The 12,487-nt window shown below is 33.2% G+C and overlaps 3 protein-coding genes across 4 annotated transcripts in view; all 3 read left to right on the top strand.

Moving 5' to 3' along the window:
• Positions 1–4,430, top strand: part of LOAG_08495 (hypothetical protein) — a 5,682-nt gene extending 1,252 nt beyond the window's left edge. The window contains exons 2-11 of the mRNA XM_020447716.1: positions 56–244; positions 443–649; positions 1,149–1,255; positions 1,564–1,835; positions 2,211–2,346; positions 2,566–2,704; positions 2,841–2,990; positions 3,275–3,326; positions 3,538–3,658; positions 3,956–4,430. Coding sequence (XP_020302084.1) covers positions 56–244; positions 443–649; positions 1,149–1,255; positions 1,564–1,835; positions 2,211–2,346; positions 2,566–2,704; positions 2,841–2,990; positions 3,275–3,326; positions 3,538–3,658; positions 3,956–4,151 — 1,569 coding nt within the window. The 3' untranslated portion in view covers positions 4,152–4,430. The remainder of the gene's footprint in view (positions 1–55; positions 245–442; positions 650–1,148; positions 1,256–1,563; positions 1,836–2,210; positions 2,347–2,565; positions 2,705–2,840; positions 2,991–3,274; positions 3,327–3,537; positions 3,659–3,955) is intronic.
• Positions 4,431–6,013: 1,583 nt separating this feature from the next.
• Positions 6,014–8,540, top strand: LOAG_17365 (the record flags this gene model as incomplete). Of its 2 annotated transcripts, XM_020450025.1 has the most annotated exons (5): positions 6,014–6,272; positions 6,492–6,639; positions 6,971–7,088; positions 7,582–7,689; positions 8,431–8,540. In XM_020450025.1, 4 exons carry the CDS (start codon positions 6,106–6,108, stop codon positions 7,686–7,688), a joined length of 540 nt encoding a protein of 179 aa, XP_020306356.1. In that variant the 3' UTR covers position 7,689; positions 8,431–8,540. The 2 variants fall into 2 exon arrangements, with proteins under 2 accessions (XP_020306356.1, XP_020306357.1); XM_020450026.1 differs by lacking the exon at positions 8,431–8,540 and having other exon boundaries at positions 6,106–6,272; positions 7,582–7,723.
• A 317-nt stretch (positions 8,541–8,857) lies between these two features.
• LOAG_17364 (hypothetical protein) lies at positions 8,858–9,871 on the top strand. Its single transcript, XM_020450024.1, has 3 exons — positions 8,858–9,054; positions 9,357–9,496; positions 9,652–9,871. The coding sequence occupies exons 1-3, from the start codon at positions 9,022–9,024 to the stop codon at positions 9,815–9,817; spliced, it is 339 nt and encodes a 112-aa protein (XP_020306355.1). The 5' UTR covers positions 8,858–9,021; the 3' UTR covers positions 9,818–9,871.
• Positions 9,872–12,487: the final 2,616 nt, after the last annotated feature.

The following is a 12,487-nucleotide window of genomic DNA, read 5'->3' as shown; positions in this document are numbered from 1 at the left end:
AATATATATATATATATATATATATATAAAACGCTCGAAGCATATTTTATTTCAGCTCTTGGGAAAGAGATGCACTTCACGTACCACTGCTGATAATATAACCATAGATTATAAAGAAATCGAGCCGCCTGCCGAAATAGCATTTTGTAGTTTGCGTGAAGAAGAATCCGTTTGTTCGCTAATCGATCGATTTCCTCTTCAAAATGTTGAACAGTTAGCTGTAAATCCGAAAAAGATTGATGAGGTTACTGTTCTAGACGTATATACGAGGATTTTTGCGATCGGTTTTGCTTCTGCTGAATAATGCTGAAGATAATGAAATTTAGATACCTGATCAGATAAGCAGTGATGGTTAGATATCACACATTATCATACCAGCGTTTTTCAAGTTCATAATATTCTCCTCTCCAGTGAATATATTTGTTTGCTGGCCTCTTTTCAGCTGAGACGGTGGATGCAAAAGAAGAAAGGGCGTTGTCGCGGATGCAAGTTACTTCTGCTCACCGGACCCACCGGTAGTGGCAAAACAACAGCTGTGAAAATGTTATGTCGCGAATTGAAACTTGAATTAATCGAGTGGAACTGTTCCGAATCCTATGATGTATTTTATGATCCAGAAGGAGAGGAAGTTGTTTATGAGGAAAATCAGGTAATATTTTTTTTTAAAAAAATTATCGAACCTTCCATTGATCAATTTACCGGTTTCTTTTAATCGTTTCTATGACAAAGTACTGGTAATGCATGTGCAGGAAATGAAAAAATAGTCCAACAATTCATAATTATTTAAAAAATATATAATATAGTTCATAAAAAAATAATGTAAAAAATAATATAAAAATATAATATAAAAATATAATATAATTGCATAATATAATTCGTAATATATAGTCAATATAAAAAGAAATTTTTGGGACACTACACTGTAATTTTAGCATTTCGTTTGCTTGCCGTTTTAGATCATCATGATGCAGATGCTTAAAACATATTATTTGATAAGTTTGAAAGCAGTTTTGTTTTAATTATCCCAAAAATTTGTTTCTTACATAGAGTAGAAATTCTAAATAGAAATTTTCAAAATCTATATCTTTCGGATTTCTTAGCTATTTCCAAATTTTATCTGCACTCTTATGGCACTTCATTTTCTTCAGGTCAAGAAATTTGCCGAATTTTTGAAGTCATCGGATCGTGGATCAATTGAAAAATCAGTTTCACAGAAAGTTATACTTGTCGAACAACTTCCAAATGTTTTTTATCAGTAATAGTTTTGTTAAAAGGACGGACTAAACTATGGATCTTATTAGATTCCTTAGAGTGCTTTCTAGTTAGTTTATAACAAAGTGTTACTTTTTGTACTTATTCATATTTAGCCATAGTTGTTGTAGTTGCTTTTTCTAAATAACGTCCAAAATCAAATTTAAATTGATGTCAAATTAAAGAGGAATATGACTTTAAGTACAAGTATCTTTTTCTTCTCGATATAGAAGATTGACAAAGCATGATTCATCATTCTTAGTTGTGATATGGGCAGATGTATTTCATGTTCTTTTTTACTTGAAATTGCAGAAATCCGTCGATACTGCATGAAACAATGACGAACACTATCAGGAACACGGTTTGTATGTACATATTTATTATGAGTGATATTGATTCCTGCTGGTATCTAAATCCAAAACGTATTTTACCTGCAAATATTCGCTATCAGCTAGGCTTTGAAGAGCTAACTTTCAATGCTTCTGCAACCATTTTCTTATCGAAAGCACTACGAAGGATTACTTCGCTGCTGAAGGTTAACGCATCACCATTACAAATTAAAAGAATTGCCGATAATTCCAGTGGTTGGTCTTTAAGTATGGTTCATTATACTTGTCTTGATTAACAACAGATATCAGTCGATTTAACTTCGAAATATAATTACAGTACTACAAGATCGGAAGCTTGAGTATATTTTTCATTTGCAAGAATTCTTCCGTTTGATTTCTTTTGCATAATATCCATTTATAAAACTAAAATCTTTTATTGAAGGGTATTATTATTTATGATAGAAGCACTTCAAACTTTTATTACTTAGACTTAAATTTCGTTATTTCCTTATCTTACTGATAATTTCCACAATTCAATATACTCTCTCATCTTTATTTTTTCCTTTCGTTTAATTAAGCAGTAAATATGTTGCAAATAAACAACTTATGCATCTCCATATTTTGCTGCAGGTGACATAAGAACAGCAATTCACAATCTACAGTTATGTTTCGATGGCTACAGAGAATTTAATGAAATCTGTCCTCTTCACTCCTCAACATTAGTTGACCCCTATCATAGCTTGGGAAAGCTCCTTTATGCGAAAAGGTATGTTATAAAATTCTTTTTCACATAATATTTGGGTTGTTGCAATTTTCCTATGAAATATGGTAGCTAAGAAGGTCAGTAGATCTTGTTAGAAATATTAAGATTTCATTCCGCTAAGCGATTACAATCTCGCGAGCAAACTAGTGTGATCGTACTTGTGCTGCTATCTTTTCTCTAGCTGATTGGTTGTAAAGTACTATTAAAGTTTAACACATGAAGGTGCAACAAAGCTGACGGCGACTGGAAGAAAGCTGAAGAAAAGTTGAAAATTGAATTAAGAAAAGTTTACTCGAGAGATTATCCTCCCAAAGATGATATCAGTGAGGTGCTTGACAAAAGTGGTATGAACGCTGACAAGGTTATTGATTTATAATTTAAGAATATTTGAATCGTATTAACGTGTATTCTGTTTTAGTCTTCTTAAGTACTCTAAGAGCATCGGATTGTGAGAAATCAAGCGGCTGATTTCAATTCAATTTTTAAGTATTTTGTAGCTCGTGATATTCTTGCATGAACATGAGCCGAATTTTGCTCCATCTTTATCATCGTATTTGGGCATTCTTAATAATATAAGCCTTTTCGATTCAACGCTTAGCCGTTGGGAAGTTCGAATGGATTCTATTCTCAGCTCATATATGGGTGAAGTAAGTGTACTTCATTTATTAACTTTTAATTTTCAAGGTTTGTGTTTTTAAATGAAATTTCAACTAAATAAGGTTTCGAATTCGGAGAGAGTTTGCAGAAATCCATAAAACAGGGTGGTCTTTCTCTAATCAGAAATAATTTTTCCTAAATTCGTAGCTAGCCTGAGCTGTCAGCTGCTGATCTTCTATCTAAAATACTGCTGATGAAGCAGAACATGATAACAAGGAAAAAATCAAAAAAGATGATAATTCCACTGTTAACAAAATGACTAGTTTTATTTCAGGTGGCAGCTCGATCCACCATTTTTTATAATTTCGGGTGTAAGAGCAAACAAGGTGAGATTCCAGGTTAATTTGCGACTTAATTTTAATTCCTTTAATTTAATATTGTTTCATTTAAGAGTTGTTCAAAACCTAGGAAATTGCAAACTGTCACTACTCTGCCAATTATATTTTGTTAAGGTGAGCGGACTGAATCACTTTTCAATCTCCAGATTTTCGGAAAACTAAAATTTCTGGTTCTGTTATCGACGATATTTTGTTGCAGGTGGAGGAAGATATTGCTTTCATAAACCCCGTTATTCTGACGAAGCTTTTCAAGTATTCAGTAAAGAAAGAGAAATTCATATTGCTTTTCCTTCACATACTTATGGAGAAGTTTTAACTCTGTAAGAAATCTTTTCTATATTCTTAAAAAGCGGTTGCTCTCCAGGACTCTACATAAGGATTTACATGGTTTCAAATATTTCAACTTTATCAGAAATAATTTTTACGGGCTTTTATGAATTTCCGTCTCACACTATTATATTCAGAGATTTGGTGTCTGATAATTTGAAATAGCTAAAAATAAAAGTAGCTGAAATAGCTACTTTCAATGAAAAATAAGTTGCGTGAATAATGTGGTGGAGAATGAATTTTAAGTTCGCAATGAAAAAAGAGAACCGCGATTATTGTTGTGATTGCAGAACACTCCCACTAATTAGGCTTATCCGACCACCAACGCTGAATAATTATCAGTGTCAAGTACTTATGTCAATGAATTCTGCTCTATGTACCAATTTTATTATAAATCAGTTTGCAACAAACAGGAAGTTAAATAGAAGCTCTCCAGCAAATGAAGAAGAAAACCAATTTGAAATCGAAGAAATTGATCTTTCATGATTTTTGCATATCGTTGTTAGTCTGATTCTCTTCTTTTTGCTTTCATTACAGGATTCTTTTATCATCTTATTTCTTTACCACTCACCATCGCGAATATTTACAAACCTATTCATTTTTTATTGTTTACAGCTGCCTCTATGTCTCATATATGTTATTGTAAAATGCTAGAATCAAGAAATCAAAAGTTGGACAATAAAGGAGCATTTTCTCTTGATTAGGAATCATAAGGAAGTCACTGATGGTATTTAGACTCTCCGTGAGATAGTGAAGAGGCTGTCGAATAGACAATAGTCACTAGTTTCATCAGGTATTCGATCTCAATGTTACTTTGTATTCGCTTATTAAATTAACGCGTTTTATTCGTTTTAATCAGTTAAAGAACAAAGATGTGAATTGATAAGCTTCATGTTTCGATTTAACGATATTTTTTTTATTTTTTTCTTTTTTACATATTTCGTCCGTTTCACTGTATATTCCAACTTCATAAACTTTTTCTAGGTCTTTAGCATTCCAGCAAATTCATCTCCCATATATTAGCCAATATATTGGGATTTTTACGGAAGGCATTCGAAGGGGAAAGCTCCAATTTCAGCAGAGAGCAAAATAATTAAATGCATTGATCAAACTCATGATTTTCATGTACCATGCACTTCGTGAAATATTAGATCCAAGAAATCTTTGAAGTACCAACTCAAGAAAACGACTCGTAGCAAAACTTTTTTCTGTATTATTTTGATCTTTTTTTTTGCTCATTTATGAATTCGCATATGGGTTATTTTCTTTATAAGGGATCCATTCATCATAACTCATTTGTTGCTGTATGCAAATTCAACGTTAGGATGAAATGAATCTCCTACTGGAATATTAAGTTGCCAGACATAGCTTATTGTGATCATGAAATCACACTACTTCAACTAAAGGAGGAGGTCCTTTTTAAGAATTGAAGATTCGGTCCATCTGAAGCCTCTTTTGCTAGATTTATTGAACTCGAAGTAGCACAATTTCAAAAAAACAAAAAATCATTTCAACCATTCATTCATATATTTGTCTCATTGTTCAGGTGTTTCATTTATCCACGTATTTGTTATGTATCTGCTTCGAAATAACTGTGCTAATTGCGCAAATTACACATTATGACTACACAAATTGGTAACTGACTGATGCTTACGAAATAATATTCGTATCCTATCATGTTGTCGAAATAACCAGGAAGTTAATTAGTACTATCACAGATCATGTGTTGTTTACAAAGCTGTGTGTGGACAAGATCTAAATGGTATTAAAAAGCTATAATGCCAAGCTATACAACTATTATATATCTTCTAAGCCGTCGAACTAGATGGAATCAGCTTTGAGCAGTTGTATGATTCACAAATAAGCCCATTTTGTTTTCGGTCATTTCGTTTATTGTCCGTCTCTTTAAATGCATGTCTATTTGTTCAATTTAACAAGTATAGTGCAGTTGCCATAATAATAGCAGAAGAAATAGTATAGAGTCAAATATTAAGAATCAGTCAATCGGTTAATTAGATCACTCATTCATTCATTCAATAAAGAGCAAAATTGAATTGTAGAAGGGAAATGAAAGGAGGTGGAGACTTCTCGATTGGATCTTGTCGCACGATCGATCCTTTGCTCCATCAATATATTTGAGTTATAAAATCTACAGAACAAGCACCGCGACATTTTTACGTCCCAGCAAATCATAGTTCAACTGCATAGCACTGAACTTGATTTTATTTCCAGTCTGTTCTCCACCGCCACTACTTCTCCTTCTATCTTTCTTAATATTGTGCCCATTTCTGAAGCTCTCCTTATGTACCATTGCCAAGGATGCAATGAATTTCTTGAATTAATTACTATTGAGACAGTACTTTAGACTTCAAACTATTAACTCTTATTTGCAAGAAACTCACAAGAACTTACGGCATACACCATTAATAGTATTGCAAAAATGTCTTTCCCGCAGTCACGAGCCCAGTCTGAGGTCTTCTCAGCATCCCAGTATGACGGACCAATCATCAAACGACCGCGCATACAATTCAATTATTTCATCATTCCAATCTTCATATTATCAGTTGTTGGTTTGGCATGTTTATGGACATTATGGTATTACATGAGGTAGATTTTTACTATTTACCGCTTATATATAAACATAAAGGAATGTGCTTTCGTCACATACTGTATTAATATTTTTTATTATTTTTGAAAATAGGTCAGTGTAAGCATCTCCTAACACTTGCACATTTTCGCTAAATATGTTAGCTTAGTCGAAAAAAAAAAACTGTTTTACAGCAAAGGATTTAGCACTAGTTAATTTCGCTCTTACGAAAATTTCAGTTTCACGACAGTCTTTCCTTATCACCATCGAGTATTCCAGTGCCGTGACATCCTTTTGTATAGACCCAATTTTCATGCAGAGGATTTTAATCTTTATGTATCTTATGAACTCCTTCATGCACTTGGTTTCGTATTACCACCAGTTGTTGTACGTTTTATGTTTTTACCTTACCATTTATTTACTTTTCCTACCAGTGGCGCACTTGTTCACCGAACGAGTAACGTACATTTAGATGAACTACTTTTTTTTTCCTATTTCAGTTGAAAACAAAAAGTAACTATAAGTGAGATTCAGTTCGTTAACAATTGCAAAATTTCGAAATAAAAATTTCAATCAATTTTTCATTACAGTTAATCATTCCATTTCTTTATCATTTTAGATAGCTCTATTATTTTTAATGAATTGTGCCAAAATCAATTTGTTAACTTTTCTTTCATTGCTTCTGTTCTTTTCTTGCAAAGTTCTTACTTTATTATAGATGTTTATCGGTGAAATAATGTTTTGGCTATTCTCTACGAAACCGAGAAAGATAGTTTACGCTAGCTGTGGCGAATGTAAAATTCATTTATTAACTCGACGACTTGCACGATTTATTGGTCAGTTATCGGACACTATGGATTAGTAACATGACAACAGTTATACATCTTACCAACTCCAGCAGTTTTGTAGACAAGGATTATTACAAGTTGAATAAAGTTAAAAAAATCTTTCAATGAAATCCCATCACTCTAACTTTTACTAAACTAAAAAGTGAGAATTGCTAGTAAGTTACGGTGGAAGCACCGGTAACGTATTGCAAGAATTACATTTTTTCAAAATCAGTCATGAATTATTCCATTAAAAAAACAAAGAAACTAAAATTCGAAAATACTTCCAATTATAGATTTATTTCGCAGTTTCAAAAATGGTGTTTTGAAATTGAAACGTGTCGAAGAATCTTAATTTTGATTCTCAATGCTAATTCTTGTTATGAAAATTTGCAGACACTCGAAAAATTAACTTTTTCTCGAAACAATTTTGATTTACTTTAATATTGAAGTATAAAAGAAGGGTCGAGGTATGGAATTTTTTGATTACTTTGAATTGCAGGTGTGTTCATGTTCGGTGCACTTATAACACAAATATTTGTTTATACGATCAAATTTATGACTGGTTATCATCGACCATATTTTTGTCTCTTTGTAAACCAAACATAAGGTTCCCTCATTTTCCTCAGATAAAGGCTGCTCCCCTTCTTTTGTTTACTTTTGTGAAAGTTTGTGTTTAAGAGGGAATATCTAAAGTCCTTCAATGATGAAGTTTAGTGTATACATTCCATCATTCAACAGAGCGGCATTTCTGTAGTATAATCTTTAAGTGATTAATGCTATTAAAATGAAATCTATAATATTAAGATGAGCTTTTCAAGATCTGAATGAATTTGGAGCTAAAGATTCATTAGAAGAGAGAAGTAAATCGGATTTCTTAACTAAAGGAGAACCAGACTATAAACTTAAAGTTTGATGGCGGTTTTTTGCTTCCAAAGATTTTTTTTTCATTTGTGAAAAGAAGAAAAACTTCACATCTCAAACTTTCTAAGTTAGTCTTTTTTTTTTGAATAGACTGCTTTTGCGCCCAAGCAAACCTTGAAATAAGATATAAATATTGGAAAACTAAGAAAGGAACTGATGTCGAAAAGTCGTCAAAGCATAGAATTCTCTATTAGTCTTCTAACATTTGCGCTTCGAAATGTAGAATTATAGAGAATAAAATAAAGAAACAACAAAGTTGGATTGCAGAATGATTCAGTCGTCATACTGCGTACTCCAAATGCCTTAGCAATAACATTTTCGAAATGGTTTTTTTCTAACATATCAATCTTTAATAAATTTTCTAATGGAACAATTTTAACTTCGATGCGTCTTTCTTCCAATACAAAAACGCCAGATGACATTGCAGCGCATGTACAGGACCGCTCGATCAATCGCCATCACCATCTCCTTTTTTAGCCTGCTTATACCGGAATCCCAATGATTTGCGCTACGCCTCACTTTCGTTTCCATCACTCCATGCGGCATTTTCGTCCTTTTCATGCACATTTGCTTCAGTAAGTTCAGTAATTTGTTTCAGCACAAAAAAGAAACCTTAGCTGTTTGACACTGATTTATGATTAAACCAATCCCTGCATCAATCCTTTTATTTAAACCTCGTAACATAGTAGGGGTCTCATTGGAGTGCATAGTTATCTTCATATCCTATACAAGTTGAGCAATCGCTTACTTAGCTTAACACAGGAGCGGAAGTTGAACTTAACCATTTCCTCTTAGTTATCTTTATTAAGTGGAAAAAATGGTGAAGGATAAAGAATTGAACCGTCTATTTTTTCTCGTTTCTGTTAATTTTACAGTGTTACATCTACTACATGATCAATCTACGCAGTGCGCCTTTGCTGCGACCATTTCTGATATTTGGCCTCATGGGTCTTATATTGATTGATTCATTTTCGCGAATCAGTGGTTATAAGAACCACTGGAGAGACATTTGGGTCGGATGGTTGATCGGTTTTTTATCGCTCTTTTTCTGGTAGCTATCTGACTCTTTTCAGATAAACTTGAAAGTTATTTTTAAAAAATTTTAAAAAACTCCATTTACTAGGCTTTGTAGGCTTTGTGATCTTTGTAGTTAAGCTTTGTGCTCCTTGTAGTTAAGCTTTATAGTCCATTTTTCCATGTTACTGTCAAGTATTTCAGTGATTTTAATAGTAAAAATGCAATTTAATACTTCGTACAGTCAGTTTTATAAATCCTTTCTCAACACTTTTAATTTTATTTGATAAGGAAAAATGAAAATTAAGTTGAGTAATATATTAATTGCATTATTTTCAGTGTCACTCTGTCCTCTGTTTCCAAGAACACTATTATTACCCAGTAGAAAAACCGACGGAACTGGAGGAGCGCATGAGTCCATTCTTTCAGTGGTTCAGGTTACCACGTATACGAGCACCTTCTCTGAAGGAGGAATACACGTAAGTTGACATGACTTCTCATAAAAAACAACCCCAGAATCATATTTCGGAAACCAAATATTTAGTACGTTACTGATTTTCACGATGGAGATACGTTTAGTGATAGAGGAATATGACAAAAGTTCATCTTAATTTTTGATGTCTTCCAATGACAGGGTCTACGAGGAAGACATTCCACAACCAATTGTTCCAGCATCTACTGCAGCACGCCACCGTCGAAGCCAAGATCGTACCTACGAAGTTACAACAACAACTGAAAGCTTTCATCGTACCATTTCTCCACCACAGCAACAACAACAAAACGGTTACGGTGGCTATTGAATTTCTTGAAGTCCACTGAAAAATGTACACTTCTTTTATCGACATAAAATACTGCTCAGTTTTTGTGTATCAGAAAAGAAACTTTAAGAAGCCTTTCAATCAGAAATTTCATTAAACTTTTGAAGTAGTAACGCTAATTGAAATTGAACGCGACGAGACATTTTAAAATGCTTTAAGTTAATGGCAGATCAGTGATAGCCGCTCAAATAAAGTGAAAGCTAACCCAGCCAATGAATGGAATGATCTTATTACCACAGTCTTCCGACAAAGCATAGGAATGTATAAATCATCGAGATAGTAGTCTTAATGATAAAACTTATCATGGTCACCTGAAATAATCATAGGCTTGAAACTTCTTCGGTACTTCGTATCTCAGAGTAAGTGATGACAAGTCAACATCGATATTATTATTTTAAGATGAAATAAAGCACTTCGATCATCGCTATTAACTTCGATCATCGCTATTAAGGGCGTTATTGTATGATCTGTGTTTTTGTTCCTCCTTGACTCAGAAGAAAAGGGGAGTGGGAGACGGGACAATTCTCGACTGGACAAGAAAGTAACATAGTTTTGGTCATAAAAATTATTCCGAGTAAAAGTCAAAAAACGGTGGAAGATGGATATGCTCGAAGGACCTCAATTATGAACAATAAGAAGGTATTGATAATTTGCTACCTAAGTTTGTTGATTAATTGCAGTATTAGTCTAACTGAGGAAAAAACAGAAGTTCTGTCTATCGATCTCAAGGTCATCTCAGCTATGTCAGCGTTAGTTTCAGCCATCACCATGCTCCCAAAAGTGGTACCATAAAGCGACAATGCTGTAATTATTCAAAAGACATTGTCTCGATGCAATATCCTTCCAAATGAACTAAATGAGACTCAATTACATCTCAAGTAATAATAATAGACATATCAAACTGTTCACATAATAAACAGTAATAGGAGAACAAGAATATGGACGCAGAATTATGCACCTCGACAGTTCGGGATATTCCAGGATACGGTTATCTGAATAGAAACAGGACATCTCTACATGTAAACGTCAGAACAATTAGCGTTTATCACCTCCTGATAAAGTCAGGTATCTGCACAGTCATAATCGAAACTTCTCCTTTCCATAAAAAGATGAAAGTCAGTCAATTAATTAAATCACATGTATTATTGAAAAATAGATACTGTTAATTAGAAAGGAAAAAAAATTTTTGATTTCGAATCAAAAAATTTTCAATTCAAAAAAATCATTTCGCATCTCGTTGGGGAAATGTTATTCATTAATACGTCAATCACCTTAATATTAAAAAGATATCGCAAGCCAACTTCTTCAATATGGAACAGAAATCCAACCGTAATTATGAATTAGCGCCTTGAACGACTATCCTGTCTGATTCCACTTTGAATTGCGCTTTAGGTTATGCATTATTCGAATTGCTGCTTTCAATCTCTAATAAAACATGCCTTAACCTATAAATCTGTGACAAGTATAATTTGATGTGTGTCATGATTGTGATGATAATAGGTCTCATTCACGACATGATTTCCATCAAGAAAAAGGTCCATTTTTTTTTTTTTTAAAAACAACGACTTCTCGTAAATGTATCGGCTAAAATAGAAAAAACAAACCTATGAATAATTTGCTGAAAAAATTTGTGGCCTAAATGGAAGTAAAGCATTTCGAGTAAGACTACTATAGAACAAAAAAGGCCAAATGTAACGCAGGGATTGAGCAATGGAAGGATGTCGAATAAATCTCCCAGTTAGGTCCCGCGAAATGGAACCTGAATCCCTTCACCTTCACCGATGACAGAACCAAAATGACACCTTGTAGTATCTCCACGGCCACGAAATTCATCATAATTACCTAAAAACCAATTCTTCAACCATTGATTCCAACTAACATGGTGATGATTCATATAATTTTCTTCCTACTTATAACTTCATCGAGTTCTTCAGCACTTCTCATTCTTTAGCAAGCCGTACTTACTACCATCTCCAGAAATATACACTCATAAATTCGATTTCCTGGCAACTTTCGCTCTTAGAATTTTTTGAGTAGGAATCAAACAGTCCAGTCCTTTTCATCTCTTCTCCTTTATTTCTCTTTTCACTTTTCTTATGTTCATTTTAAGTAGCCGGTTAATGTAAATTCATAGATTTCTGTTTATATCGAGGAATGTTCGTCAGTTTTTTTACAATATTCAACTTTTGCCTCCAGGAAGGATGTATTCAGAAAAACAAAACCAATGTAAGTGTCATTTTTCTTATAGATCATGTCCAATTGACGCAAATTTTGAGCAGTTCTTTAACAGAATTTTGAGTGAAACCATTTTTAGACGAGGATAATGAACCACACAACTTTATAATGAACTGTCCAGACATTTTTAAAGCAGCTTATCCTTGTTTGCATATTACTTCATTTAGGACGGTGTCATTTAGTGCAAGAGGATTTGATATTACAGTAAACTGTGAACTTACTGCTAACTATTTGTTGATTCTGTGAAGAGAGAATGAATTCATTTTCACAGAAATGTTAGTACTTTATAGGTCATTAATGCTGTTTAAAACCCTTCGGCTGATGTCCACTTTTAAAAATTTAATACACATAATTCCTACAAACCGGTCAATTTTGATCCCAAAAGTTTTCGTCAAAATTTTCTTGTAGCTCAATAGT

Source organism: Loa loa (assembly GCF_000183805.2).
Source record: "Loa loa unplaced genomic scaffold supercont3.66, whole genome shotgun sequence".
NCBI classification, from domain to species: Eukaryota; Metazoa; Nematoda; class Chromadorea; order Rhabditida; family Onchocercidae; genus Loa; species Loa loa.
Note: the sequence above shows the minus strand (reverse complement) of the source record. Positions and strands in the feature narration are given on the sequence as shown.

Bases quoted from the DNA above. Each gene is read 5' to 3' on its own strand.
- LOAG_17364 (XM_020450024.1), top strand. From the start codon at position 9,022: ATGGTTGATCGGTTTTTTATCGCTCTTTTTCTG. The intron at 9,055-9,356 runs GTAGCTATCTGA...CATTATTTTCAG, and splicing joins TTTTTATCGCTCTTTTTCTG to TGTCACTCTGTCCTCTGTTT. The intron at 9,497-9,651 runs GTAAGTTGACAT...TTCCAATGACAG, and splicing joins TCTCTGAAGGAGGAATACAC to GGTCTACGAGGAAGACATTC.